We start from the raw sequence: 13,192 nt of genomic DNA, 5'->3' as shown, positions 1-13,192 counted from the left end.
GTTCTAGGAATTCTGTATGGTACCATGACAATGGAGCTCGGAGGGAAGGTTACCATTGACTGCGAGAAAAGCAGTCACCGGGCAGAACTGGAATTTAAATTAAAGGTAACCTTTTAAAAATTCTCAGTTTCTGCTCCTCATACAACAATTGGATTAACAAAGGTCACTCCTGCAAGTCACCTTGATGTCTAAACTAATAATAGGCATTGAATGTGAATATGGAAGGGGAGACACTAAATGAGAACTTGAAACACCCTGAAGAACTAGTTCAATAAAGATGGTTCAACAGTGGCCCTGAAGTCTCATTGTGGTGAGAGAGCTCTAGAGCTATGCCACAATTGGTAAGAACCCATCTCTAAATCTATGACTACGTGCTGGATTTTTCTTCTGTCTGCGTGATTGAATGTATATTGCAAGTTCCATGCTGGGAGCTTACTCTAGGCGCACACGCGCCATATTTTGATCAAGATCATTGTGCATGGGGAGACAGGGCTTAATTTTTCCATTTTCCTGACCTGAAACAGCTCTGTGGGGCATTCTTTTGTTCTATTGGGAAAACCTAGGTGTACCTTATCATTGTTCATGTAATCCGCAGTGGGACAAATGGCAACCCCCTAGTATCACTTCAACTTTGTGAAATGGTGGGTGGGAGGCTCAGGGCCCCTGCATGTCATGGTGCTGACCTAACCATGTCTATCTGTTTCTGGGTTTAAATTCCCAGCACAGAATTCACAACATGTGTTTGATTGCATGGAACCTGGAAGGACCCAGCAGTATCAGAGCTGTTCTAAATTGCTGCATACATTTTCATTATTGTACAGAGCACTTCAGTTGCTTGATTATTCAATGAATAATTATCTCACCATTCGGCAAAGGAGTCAGATAAACACTTCACTATCCATCTACTTGCCTATGTTTTGACAAACAACAGTGTTTAAATGAATTCATTCTTCCCTGGCAGTTGTGGAAATCCAGATCATCAGTTTCATTTCTGCATCTGTGTTCTAGCCTGGCTTCCAGTTTAAAAAACTGAGCAGTACTGGGGTGTTGTGTGTTTTCTGGGCTGTATGGCTATGTTCTAATAGCATTTTCTCCTGATGTTTCACCTGCATCTGTGGCTGGCATCTTCAGAGGATCTGATGGTAATAAAGCAAGTGGAGTCCCTGTGATTCCGGCCATGAAAGCCTTCGACAATACACTGAGTACTATTTTCTGTCTCCTTTCTTCCCAATAGCCTTTCTTTGGTGGCAGCACAAACATTAATCAAATCTCGGGGAAGATTAAACTGGGAGAAGAAGTACTGGCAAGCCTTGATGGACACTGGGTAAAGAATAATCATTTTTTTACTGACAGCTTTAAAAATGACTACATGTTTTGGAGTGGAGAAAGTGTGGCAGGTTGGAACAGTTCAGTGTTAACTTTCCTGCTATTTGAAGTGAACCCAAGTTTAAATCAAGTTGCTCTTAGGTAACACCCATGAAAAGGTAGTGCTGTTTCCTCAGACATTGTGCTCCATTCTTGCCACTGTTTGCTCACATTCTTATACCGTACATATTCATAAGCTCACCTTTCTCCCAGGAACCTGGGACCTTAGGCAGGTAACAATATTCTAGAATTTAGAACAGTAAAAATAGCTAAATCATATACAATAATACAGAACACTCAGACATTAAAATTGCAGTTGCCACCCATCTATAATTGGTCCAAATCCTTCCAAACACTTTTGATGTTGAGACTTTCCCAAAGATCATCAATGAGGGGTCCTTTCTAAAATGATCAGAGAGGTTGTTCCATCAACAGGGAGCTGCAACTGAAAGAGTCCAAAAATAGACTGCAGCACGATGTGCCAAGAAGAAGCTGTTGCTTGAATTAGTTTGATTTCAGTCAAGTAAATGAAGAAGAGCATGGAACAAAGGTATTGAGGCCATCAGGCATCTTTCTACTGAACTGAACAGATCATCCCTGAAGTAGGGTGGGCCCTTGACAGGATGGGCACTTTCAGAAAGCAGATCTCCATGTTCTTTTTTGATAATGACGGCAAAGTATGTGTTCTGGGACAAGGCAGATATGCTTTTCTTGGGGGACACTTGCATTCCCAAAGGGAAACTAGTTGTAAGAATGCCGCATCTTACAAAGGTCGCTGTCAGCCCTGTAGAAGAAGGAGTGGGGGGGGAAAGCATTGATTAAGGTGTTATAAATGTATAGACTCTGAAGACAAAAATGCTGAGATTAAACACCCAGACCATGGATCTGGAACAATCTGGGTATGCTCTGAGAAATAAAAGGATGACAATTTGCCCATTAGTTTTATTCATTCATTTATTCATTTCATTTCATTTCATTTCATTTCATTTCATTTCATTGGACTTCATGGACCGCCTCATCTGCCTGGCTGCTTCCGGGGTGCGGGGCACTGAGCGTAGTGGTCTATTAGGGACTTATGGGGTAAGACGGTCCCGCAGGTATGAGGGCCCCAAGCTGCAAAGGGCCTTAAAGGTTAATACCAACACCTTGAAGACGATTCAGAATTCCACCGGGAGCCAGTGCAGGCGGCGCAGCATGGGGGTAATGTGATCTTGATAAGTACCCCCCGTAAGAAGCCGAGCTGCTGCATTTTGGACCAGCTTCAACTTCCGGGTCAGTCTCAAGGCCCGCATAGAGCGAGTTACAGTAATCCAACCACGAGGTGACTGTCGCATGGATCACAGTGGCCAGGTCAGCTTGGGAGAGGTAGGGGGCCAGCCGCCGGGCCTGGTGAAGATGGAAGAAAGCTACCTGGGTAACATGGGCCACCTGGCCCTCCATAGAAAGGGAGGAATCCAGGCGGACCCCCAGGCTACAAGCCAGGTAGGTTGGGGCCAACAGAACCCCTTCCCAAACCGGCAGCTGAAAATCCCTAGGTCTCTCACCACGACCCAGCCAGAGGACCTCTGTCTTCGAAGGATTGAGTTTTAACCTACTCTGCCTCAACCAACCAGCAACCAACTCCAAACAATGCTGTAGAGCCACAGGGGCAGAGGCCGCCCCCCCCCCCCCGCATCAACAGAATGAGCTGGGTGTCATCAACATATTGGTGACAATCCAGCCCAAAGCTCCGCACCAACTAAGCAAGGGGTCGCATGTAGATGTTAAATAAGAGCAGGCATAACAAGGCCCCCTGAGGTACCCTGCAATGAAGCAGACACCTTTGGGAGGCCTGGTCCCCACACCACACCTGCTGACCCCTGTCCTGGAGAATCGAGGAAATCCATTGAAGGACAGTGCCTCGCACCCCGGAAGCAGCCAGGCAGTGGGTCAAAATATCGTGGTCGACCGCATCAAACGCTGCAGTAAGAACTAGCAAAACTAACAGCGCCGATCCACCTTGGTCTAACTGCATGCGGAGCATATCTGTGATAGCAACAAGGACGGTCTCTGACCCATGCCCAGACTGGAAAGGATCAAGTGCCAATGTGTCCTCCAGAAAGCCCTGAAGCTGCTCCAACACTACTCTCTCAATTACCTTCCCCAGAAACGAAAGATTCGAGACAGGGCGGTAATTGGCCAGATCACCAGGATCTAAGGATGGTCTTTTCAAGAGTGGGCAGACCACTGCCTCCTTCAACACACCTGGAAAGACTCCTTGCTCAAGGGAGCCATTGATGATATTCAACAGGTGGGGCCGTAACTCCTCCTGGCAAGCTTTTATTAGCCAGGAGGGGCACGGATCCAGAGGACAGGTAGTACGTCTAATAGCAGCTAGGACCCTGTCAACATCGGATTCGGCGAGTAGGGAAAACTGGTCCATGCAAGGACCTGAAGACGGCGACAGAGCCTCGAGTTCTCTAACTGTATCAAAGGTGGCCGGAAGGTCCCGGTGGAATGACGTGACTTTATCTGCAAAGAAGCTCATGAATGCCTCACAGCCAACGGAGAATTTATGGAACCCTCTGTCAGTGAAGTGAGGGACTGAACAACCCGAAACAGTTGTGCCGGGTGAGAGCTAGCAGATGCGAGAGAGGAAGAGAGATGCTTTCTCTTTCCCCTCTTTGTCGCCAACTAATAGGCTTTCATAAACATCCTATAAGTTGTTTGCAAAACTCCTTCGCGAGACTTCCTCCATGCTTGCTCTAGCCGTCTGAGCTCCCGCTTCATTTGGCGCAACTCCCCCTTATACCAGGGAACCCACCGCAGGCGGGGGCGCAGAGGCTACCGAGGAGCAATCATCTTGATGGCATCGGAGAGCCTGGAATTCCAGTCCTCCACCTGCTCATCGAGGGTGCCAGGGGGTTCAGGGTCCCGCAGAGCATTCAGGAGACCAATAGGCTCCATAAGTCTCCGCGGGTGACATAAATCAGTCCGTCGCCTAGACAGGGTTGGCGCGGCATATCCACCCGGACCTCCAAGGCAAAATGGTCTTCTTGTTTATTGTTGTTTATTGTTGGTCTTTCCTGATGGATATATGTCCTAAACCAGTGGTTCTCAACCTGGCGGTCGGGACCCCTTTAGGGGTCAAACAACCCTTTCACAGGGGTCGCCTAAGACTCTCTGCATCAGTGTTCTCCATCTGTAAAATGGGGGTCACCACAACATGAGGAACTGTATTAAAGTGTTGTGGCATTAGGAAGGTTGAGAACCACTGTCCTGAACTGAGAATGAACTGGTAATTTTTGATAGGTAATCAATGTATCATTTGCTCCTCTTTTTGGAGTTTGTCATTTTATATTATATTATATTGTTACATTTTACATTGTATTATGTTTTTAGCATGAGCTACTTTTGTAAGTTGCCTTATTCTAAATAGGAAAGATGCAAAGGTTTTAAATCCAATAAATAAATGGCAATCAGAGCTAATGTAGTAGTTACAGTGTTAGGCTTGTGTGTGGGAATATTCAGTTTCAAATCCCTTGTCAGGGTTGACTGTATGGAGCGGGATTGAGGGGCTTGCTGGATAATGTGGGGTCCTGGGTATACTGTCCTGAGTTTCTGGGAAGAAGAAGGTGATACAAAATGTGTTAAGTGAGAGAATGTAAAGGTTAACTTGTGAACATTAGGTATAACTGGAAAAACTTTCATATTGGGCTGCATGACAGAATCTATAATAATGGTTCTGTAATAATGTATTTCCTCTGTAATAATGGTTCTGTAATCTGTAATAATGGTTCTGTAATAATGGTTTCCTCATGTCCTGCTGTGCAAATTACCCTTCTGGTTAATTTTACTTCCACGGTTTTTGTAGGTGGGATGGCGCAAAAACCAAACAATTGCCTATTCAGCCTCCGACCAATGGAGCTTAATTAGTAGCTGGTTTACTAATTAAATTGATAATGGACAGTGGAAAAATGCTGCCAACATTGGAGCATTAATGGAATGATAATAAGAAATGTTGAGCTATGAACATGCATCTTCCCTTTCTGTATTAGAATTTTTCTTGCTCTCTCAATGGCTGTATTCTATTGGGAGTTACCTCATGGCAGAGGCAGGGGGGAAAACAAGTTCCGAAGACATGAAGTTCCAGCTTTTTTAGGTTTGCAAATGCTAAACTGGACATACAGTATATGATCTTTAAGTTTTCAACCCCAAAGGACTTCTCTTACCAGGAAACTTGACTTTCTCACTAAAGTAATGAGGAACCCAAAGGGAGAATCTAGTGCAGACAACTACTCACTTAGCTACACCCATTCTTTGCTGCTTCGGTCCAAAATGGAAGAATCTTTGTTTCTATACAGAATTTATATCCTGTTTTTCTGCCCTTACAAAGGCCACCAAAGTGACTGACAGTTTAAAACATACATGATAAAATTACATTTAAAATCATTAAAATCAAAACTTTCCCAAACACATATAATTAAAGCAATTAAAACAGAGGTAAAATGCATATAAAACATAAAAATGACAATTAACACATTGGTTAGGAAGAAGGTATTATGGAAGAAATGCCAAAGGAAACAAAAAAGTCTTCATAGATAAATCTCCCTGGGGAGAGATTTTCAGAGCTTTGGATTTAGGCAGGTGAGAAATCTGTGGGGTCCACACCTGGTGAATCTGACCTTTTTGTCTATCCTTACTTGACAAATATAACCAATGTTTGCTGCTTTCAAGCATTTTATAAATTGGCTTTGGGTTAATGGTCAGTGTAAAAGGATTGCTATACAAATAATATTGCTGCTGATGCTACTACAAAACTGTGTAGATTTTAAAGCTCCTGGCACTATACAGAGCAGTATAGACACAACAGAGAAGTCACAGGCCCAATGAGTTTGCACTCTACAGTTTGTCAGGGAGAGAAAGGCCGTTTCCGCACGGCCGCCATGCGCTCCCACGCCGCCAAGAGTTCTGCCGGCGTGGGGGCGCAAGCCTGTTTGCACGCAAGCGTGCGAGCAGGCCAAGCAGAGGCCCCCGCAGGAGAGGCGGCTCCGCACGGAGCCGCCTCTTCCCCCTTCTCCACCCCACTCACGATGTCCCGATCGTAAGCCTGCTGGCACAGCGTGGAAGCCCATTGCCCCGGCACTGCCCTCCGACCCCCTCAAAATTTAGGGAGGGTCGAGGAGGAAGTCAGTGTGGGTGGGGCTTCCACGGCCAGCAGGCATGCATGACCGAGACATCAAATGGAAGTAGGGCTGAGAAGGGAGACTTAGCGATCTTCCCGGCGGCGCGGATTTAGCACCGCTAACCACCGGGAAGACGGCTTCCCTCCCAACAACCAACCCCATTTAAAGAGGTTGTTTGTTTAGGGCAACCTGGCGGCCGCCCTGGGGGGGGATGGGAAGAAAGCGCCCAGTCAGGTCAGCCCGCTGCTGTGTTGCAGCAAAGCGGGCGCCTGTCGACCGAAGCAACGAAGCCTGGGGGCGGCGTTTTTACCGCCCCCAGGCCGCCGTTTTTGGGCCGTGCGGAAACGGCCAAAGGGATGAGAGGAAAGGAGAAAGGATGGGTGACATATCAAAAGACTATGTGAGAACTTTGTTTACACAATTCATGGTGAGCCCTAGTGAACATATCTACTGAATGTTTTCAGTCAACTCTAAAACTTAGGGGCTTTTTTTCTTTTTTTCAGGATGGAGAAGTATATATAAATGAGCTAAAAAATGGTTGCACAGAGACATTCTGGAATCCAACCAGTGAAGTCCGAAAACAGAGATTGAAGCGTCACATTGTGCTGTTTGAAGAACAAACTGAATTTGAATCAGAGAGGTAAGCTAAGCAGAGCCTTTAAGAGAGTCAAGTAGATGAGAGAGATTCTAATAACTCAGCCACGTATCTGGAAGCCTCCCCTTTCCATTTTTACAAAACAATTCCAGATGGTTTCCCTCCCCACCTTGAAAGCTTCAGTTCAGCAGAAAGGAACACTTGTGAGTTTCTTTTCCTTCAGAACATCTTCAGAACTTGAAGGGATGGAAGCACTGATTGAAATTAGGAAATGGTTCTGACTGGTGTTGATGTGGTTGAAAAACTGGCTGGAAAACTGGGCTGAAACTAAACATGATTTCAGCAGAGATAAATGTAAAGTACTGCATGTAGGTAGGAAAACTCAAATGCATAATTATAGGATGGGGCAGACTTGTCCTGGCAGTAGTGTGTGCCAAAAGAACCTAGGAGTCTTACTAGACCATATATTGAACATAAGTCAACTGTGTGATGTGGTAGCTATAAAGACAAATGTGATATTGGGCTGCATCAAAATAAGTATCGTGTCTAGATCATTTGAAGTGATAGTATTGCTTTGCTCTGGTACACAGGCATCAAACTCGCAGCCCTCCAGATGTTATGAACTACAGTTCCTGTCATTCCCTGCAGGGGATGTAGTCCATAACATCTGGAGGGCCGCGAGTTTGACACCTCTGGTGAGACCTCATCGAGAGTAATGTTTTCAGTTTTGAGCATCACAGTTTAAGAAGGATGTTTGCAAGCTGAAACATATCCAGAGGAGGGCAAGGAAGATGGTGAGGGTTCTTGAGACCAAGTCCTATAAGGAAGGGTTGAAGGAGCTGGATATGCTTAGCCTGGAGAGGAGATGACTGGGAAGTGATATGATAGCCATCTTGAAGTATTTGAAGGGCTGTCGTATAGGGCAATCATATAGAATGATGCCTGGTTGTTTTTTTGTTGCCCCAGAGGGTCAGACCAGATCCAAAACTTGGGGTGTGACAGGGAGGTAGTTTTCAGTTTCCTGCATTGTGTAGACAGTTGGATGACTTTGGAGATCCCTTCTAAAATCACTATGTCGACTCCAGGAAGGGTGTCCATTGGCACCACGTTGGGGAGCCCTGGGCTAAGCTTAAGTTATGTTTTTAAATGACTTGCCTTTCCCATGGCTACACAGCAGCTTCAGGGAGCTAATTTTTGAACCATTCAGGGACTCAATTTAGATTAGAATCATGGTCCAAATGGAGGAGAGGTTTCTGCTTTCTGCCCTGCATCATTTTCCCTAAACTAAAATGGCCCAGGGGGAATTTTTTTTTGTTCCATTTTGAGGCTGAACCCAGACTATTTACCAATGCCATGTCTAGTTTGGCTCTTTGTTACAAGGAAGTGCAGCTCCAAGGTATAGAAATCTTTATTTCAGGGACTTAGGCTGGATTTTGTCTCTAGACTTTGGCAACATGTAACAAGTGCAATCAGCAAAGGAGACCAGCACAAGGCAACTCAAGAGAAGTATGTGTTGGAAGAAGAGCAGAGGAATGCAGCGCGGGAACGGAAGGAGAATGGAACTGATTGGAAACCCCTGCTCTTCTGGCATGACGCTGCCACAAATGAATGGCACTACAAATATGAAGAGTAAGTAACTGTTGTACGTGGTGATTACAATGTGTGGATATATTTTGCACTTGCCTGCTCAGTAGACTCAGCCCATTTCCACACAGGTTCCACACAGGCTCAGTGCTGTTGGGAATTGGTCAATTCCACCCCCCACCCCCAGTTTCTCCACAACATTGTGGTATATTTATGCATACACACACCAAGCGTTTCCCTGACTTTTTGCTGATATTTCCCAAATCTGCTTTATTGCAGAGTTTTGGAAAAGATAGCACTAAACCTTAAGGATGCCAACTTACAGGTGGGACCTTAGATATCCCCCAGAATTACAATTCATCCTCCAACTACAGAGATCAAGAAAACATGGCTTCTTTGGAGGGTGGACTCTATGGCATTGTACCCCACCACTGAGGTCCCTGTTCCCCCTGACTCCATTCTCAAATCAGCAGGAGTTTCCAATCCTGGATCTGGCAGCCCAACCTTCTTCCCTACAGCACTAGTGGCCAAGGAGCACCTGGAAGACCTAGTAAGTTTGGATGTTTGCCATGTAGGCAGGAAAGTTTGGATTTTTTGTTATAGCCCTGACATTGGATTCCCTGCCTGCAAAGCAGTGGCGCCTTGCGCTGTTGCTCTGTTGGCTGCCAGAAGCCCTACCGCCTCCTCAAACAGCCAGGCTGAGTGGCAGAACAAATGTTCCACTGCCTGGCACCAGCCTCTCATCCCCAAGACCAAGCCTGGGCCCGTGGAGCAGCTCCCCCCACCCCCAGCAAGCCCTCCCTGCCTTCCCCCCACCCCCCAGCAAGCTCTCCATACCATCTCCCATTCCCAGCAAGCCCTCCCTGCCTTCCCCCCACCCCCAGCAAGCCCTCCCCACCATCCCTCACCCCCAGCAAACAGTACCTGCCCTCACACACACACCTCGCCTATCTAACCCACTGTATTTACTGCTTTACTGCTAGTAACAATTATATTAATATAGAACGAGTATCAATTCACAGTGTATATAGGATTGTTCACAAGAATTGTTTCTCAGATGGCATGTTGTAGTTTTGATCCTCTCTCATATTATACTTTGACCCTAATACATGGCAGTCTAGATTACCGTAGAGCTTCCCATTGTACATCCATGTTTTGCCCACGTTTGCTGTTTTAAAATGCAGTTTTTAACAAGTATCATTCATCCTCAAGACCAAGGAGCTTTTATAGGAAACCAGTGCAGTGCATTCATTAGAGTGCGGAAAGGGGAGATTGGTTTATATCACTACTTGAGCTAGTCTTGAGCTAGTCTCACCCACTCTCAGCCTAACTTATCTTAAAGGATTGTTGGGAGCATTAAATAAGGGAAAGGAAAACATGTACACTGTCTTTAGTTCTTTCAAGGATGGGTGGGATAAATATGTAATATTTCAAACCTAATAACTGATTAAGTGTCAGAAAGACTTCCTGATGAAATTGGCAAGAGGAAATGGCCTAAAGAAATTGGTATTGAGGTAATGAAAAAAAAATTATTAATCTGTTAAAAACTGCCTATTGAAATCTAGACATAAAACTACGCTAAACCTGGTCACAACATACTTGTTTCTTTGGGTCCAGGAAACTGCTTGCCAAATTCTGTTTCTGTGATCCTGGGCAAATCCAGTACCTGGCAGTTTCAATTCCCTGTCTGTGAAATTGCTATAATAATGACCTGCCTTGACAAGGTTGTTTCACAGGTGAAAATAGCGAATAGTAGTATGTCAATCCGTTGGATCCATGCACTTCCTTTTAGATTTTTTATTTGTTATACGGTTCTTGGGGCAGAAGTGGAGCAAGTTGTGCATGTACATTCCAGTTTGCCATACAGACTGACAAAATGATATTTCTTGCTTCTATTACATGTTTGGGTTTTTAATGCTTTTTTTTCTTTTTGAAAGTTTAAGGCCCTGGGACCCTTTGAATGATATTGCCCAGTATGAAAAAGATGGAATACTTCAAACCATGCAGAGGCACTTATCCAATAGAATGTCAACTCACAAAAACAGGTGCATCAGCAACCAAGTTGCAAGATACAAGGTAAGCAGAATTCAGCCAAAAAGTCCACTTCTGTGTTTATTCTCCATGTGTTTCATTGGATTTGATATACCATCCTTCTGCATGTTACTGGCTGAGTGGTATTATGCAAAGTCACAGTTGATTCTCATGTTCATATGGTCAGTTCAGCATGAGCATGCCTTGAGACAGGTTTCAGAAAATGGGTTTTTGCTCAATACAAGCGTTCTGACAAGTAGACATTAAGAAAAATCACTTGCAGAATTTCTGTCTCAAAACATTTCACGGGGCCTACCCAGGGAAATTCTCTCCTCTTCAGATCACTTTGGTTAGTCGCCCAATGGACTTCAGGCTACTTGACTTCAGAGCTTAGGACAAGTCATGGTCCCTCATCCTTGGCTTCTGATCTGCAAAAACATAGGCATAATGTTTGTAGTGCAGAGCAGTACCCTTGTACCATCAAGTTTACAGTGTGTATCACCAATCAAAGCTATTCCCCCTGACCATATTGCAGACTGGGAGCAGAACTAGAACAATTAATTTCCCAAATCAAATTGGAAATTAATGTGCTTTAGCATTTCTGTCTCTATGGTTTGTTGCCGTACTTTGCAACCCAGTGCTAACCCAAACTTTAAGCAGGTCAGTAGGCATGGTCCTAAATCTAAAATCTATCCTAAATCTAAAATCCTTGCGTATGCAAGAGAATTGCCCCCCTCTCGTTTGCGGCGTCTGCACACACCACTTTTCTGTCTAAAAACCAAGTTTTCTCCCTTCATGGTTTTTTCCACTGCAAGAGGGGGAGAGCACCGATCTTCGGCACCTGTCCATTGGTGGGGTGGGCCAGAGCAGTGAGGCGGGAAAAATGGCCCCGGTTCTGATGCCGAGGAGTTTTGCACGGCAGAGGAAGCCACCAAAGGGACATTTCAAAAGAACCTCAACCTTTGCGGGTCTGGAAATTCGGAGAGCAAAGCCAAAGCTATGGGGGTGCACCAGGGCAGCAACATAGCGATACGCTGCAGCACCGGGAGCTATGAAGAACTCCCGGCTGCCCTAGACTATTCTCCGTGCTAACAATGGGGCATTTTTACCATGAAATTCGGTCTTCAAGCACTCCCTTCTCCCATTGGAAGCCAACAGCAGGCTAGTTTCCTGCCCAAATGGTCACTTGACGGAGGTAGGGAAAGTTCTCCTCTCTTAACATTGTGGGAAAAATCTCTCACCTCAGCAGATACTCCACAAAGGGCTTTAAAGCAGCTCATAAGCCTTAAGAACTGACTGGCTCCGTCTGGACCAGGGGTCTGCAACCTGCAACTCTCCAGATGTTCATGGGCTACAATTCCCATCAGCCCCTGTAATTGTTGTTCATCAAGTGTATTTTCTGCAGGCATGATTCCCCCCTATTCCCTGGTGTGAGATGCCATTTGCTTTATTAGAACACTTCTATGGTGGCAAAGGGAGAATGAGCACTTTCCCTGCCTTCATCGTGTGACTGTTTAGGTGGGAAAACAGTCCACTTTCAGCTCCAGACTCCAAGCACTCTGAGGCTTTAGCCTTCTGATCATTTCTCTGCAACCAGTCTGCACCTGCACATGCCTACACAGAAGATACTTGATGAACCTTTTTGGGTAAATCCAACTTATTTATAGATAATGCCCTTTGTACTGTACTGTAAAATCAGTGCATCTAATGTGTTTTTCTGTTCTGCATTTTGTTCAGAGGTCTGCAAATGATTGTCGGCGACGTAAAGCCAGTGACCAACCATCCAACAACAGCCAGAACACAGAAAGCAGCTGTTCAACACCAGAATCTGTACAGGAACATTCCGATGATGATGGTATTTTGAACTTCATTCTGTTATATGTTATAAGTTCAAATCTAGCCATTTGAAAGTTAGTGTAGTGCTTTGCATCATGATTTGATGCAGTGTTATAACCTGACAATTAAAGCTATCTATCTATCTATCTATCTATCTATCTATCTATCTATCTATCTATCTATCTATCTATCTATCTATCTATCTGTCTGTCTGTCTGTCTGTCTGTCTGTCTGTCTGTCTGTCTGTCTGTCTGTCTGTCTGTCTGTCTGTCTGTCTGTCTGTCTGTCTGTCTGTCTGTCTATCTATTTGATTGATTGATTGATTGATTGATTGATTGATTGATTGATTGATTGATTGATTTCTATACTGCCCTCCCCCAGAGGGCTCAGGGCGGTGTACAAATAAACATATACAGACAGGGGAAGGTTAAAACCAGTACAAATATAATACAAGCCCTGTCTCCTTATTAAAACCAGTAACAGCAATACAGCCAGCATCTGAGAACTAAAACCGACACCCACCCCGGGGAAACCGAAAAGGTCCCCACTAAAATGGACCACATAATTAAAACAAACAGAGAACAAGGGGAGGAGGGTAGGGGACTGGGGACACCCT

At 45.0% G+C, this 13,192-nt stretch overlaps 1 protein-coding gene across 3 annotated transcripts in view; it reads left to right on the top strand.

The window, feature by feature from the left end:
- The window catches only part of OSBPL5 (oxysterol binding protein like 5), a 156,707-nt gene that overhangs the window by 138,013 nt on the left and 5,502 nt on the right, over positions 1 to 13,192 (top strand). For all 3 annotated transcript variants that reach the window (XM_048484298.1, XM_048484296.1, XM_048484297.1), the window contains 6 exons: positions 8 to 105; positions 1,235 to 1,324; positions 7,034 to 7,170; positions 8,569 to 8,754; positions 10,647 to 10,785; positions 12,478 to 12,595. In XM_048484298.1, coding sequence (XP_048340255.1) covers positions 8 to 105; positions 1,235 to 1,324; positions 7,034 to 7,170; positions 8,569 to 8,754; positions 10,647 to 10,785; positions 12,478 to 12,595 — 768 coding nt within the window. The remainder of the gene's footprint in view (positions 1 to 7; positions 106 to 1,234; positions 1,325 to 7,033; positions 7,171 to 8,568; positions 8,755 to 10,646; positions 10,786 to 12,477; positions 12,596 to 13,192) is intronic.

This window comes from Sphaerodactylus townsendi, linkage group LG02, assembly GCF_021028975.2.
Source record: "Sphaerodactylus townsendi isolate TG3544 linkage group LG02, MPM_Stown_v2.3, whole genome shotgun sequence".
In the NCBI taxonomy this organism is placed as follows: Eukaryota; Metazoa; Chordata; class Lepidosauria; order Squamata; family Sphaerodactylidae; genus Sphaerodactylus; species Sphaerodactylus townsendi.
The sequence above is the reverse complement of the archived record's forward strand: the minus strand, read 5'-3'. Positions and strand labels throughout refer to the sequence as shown.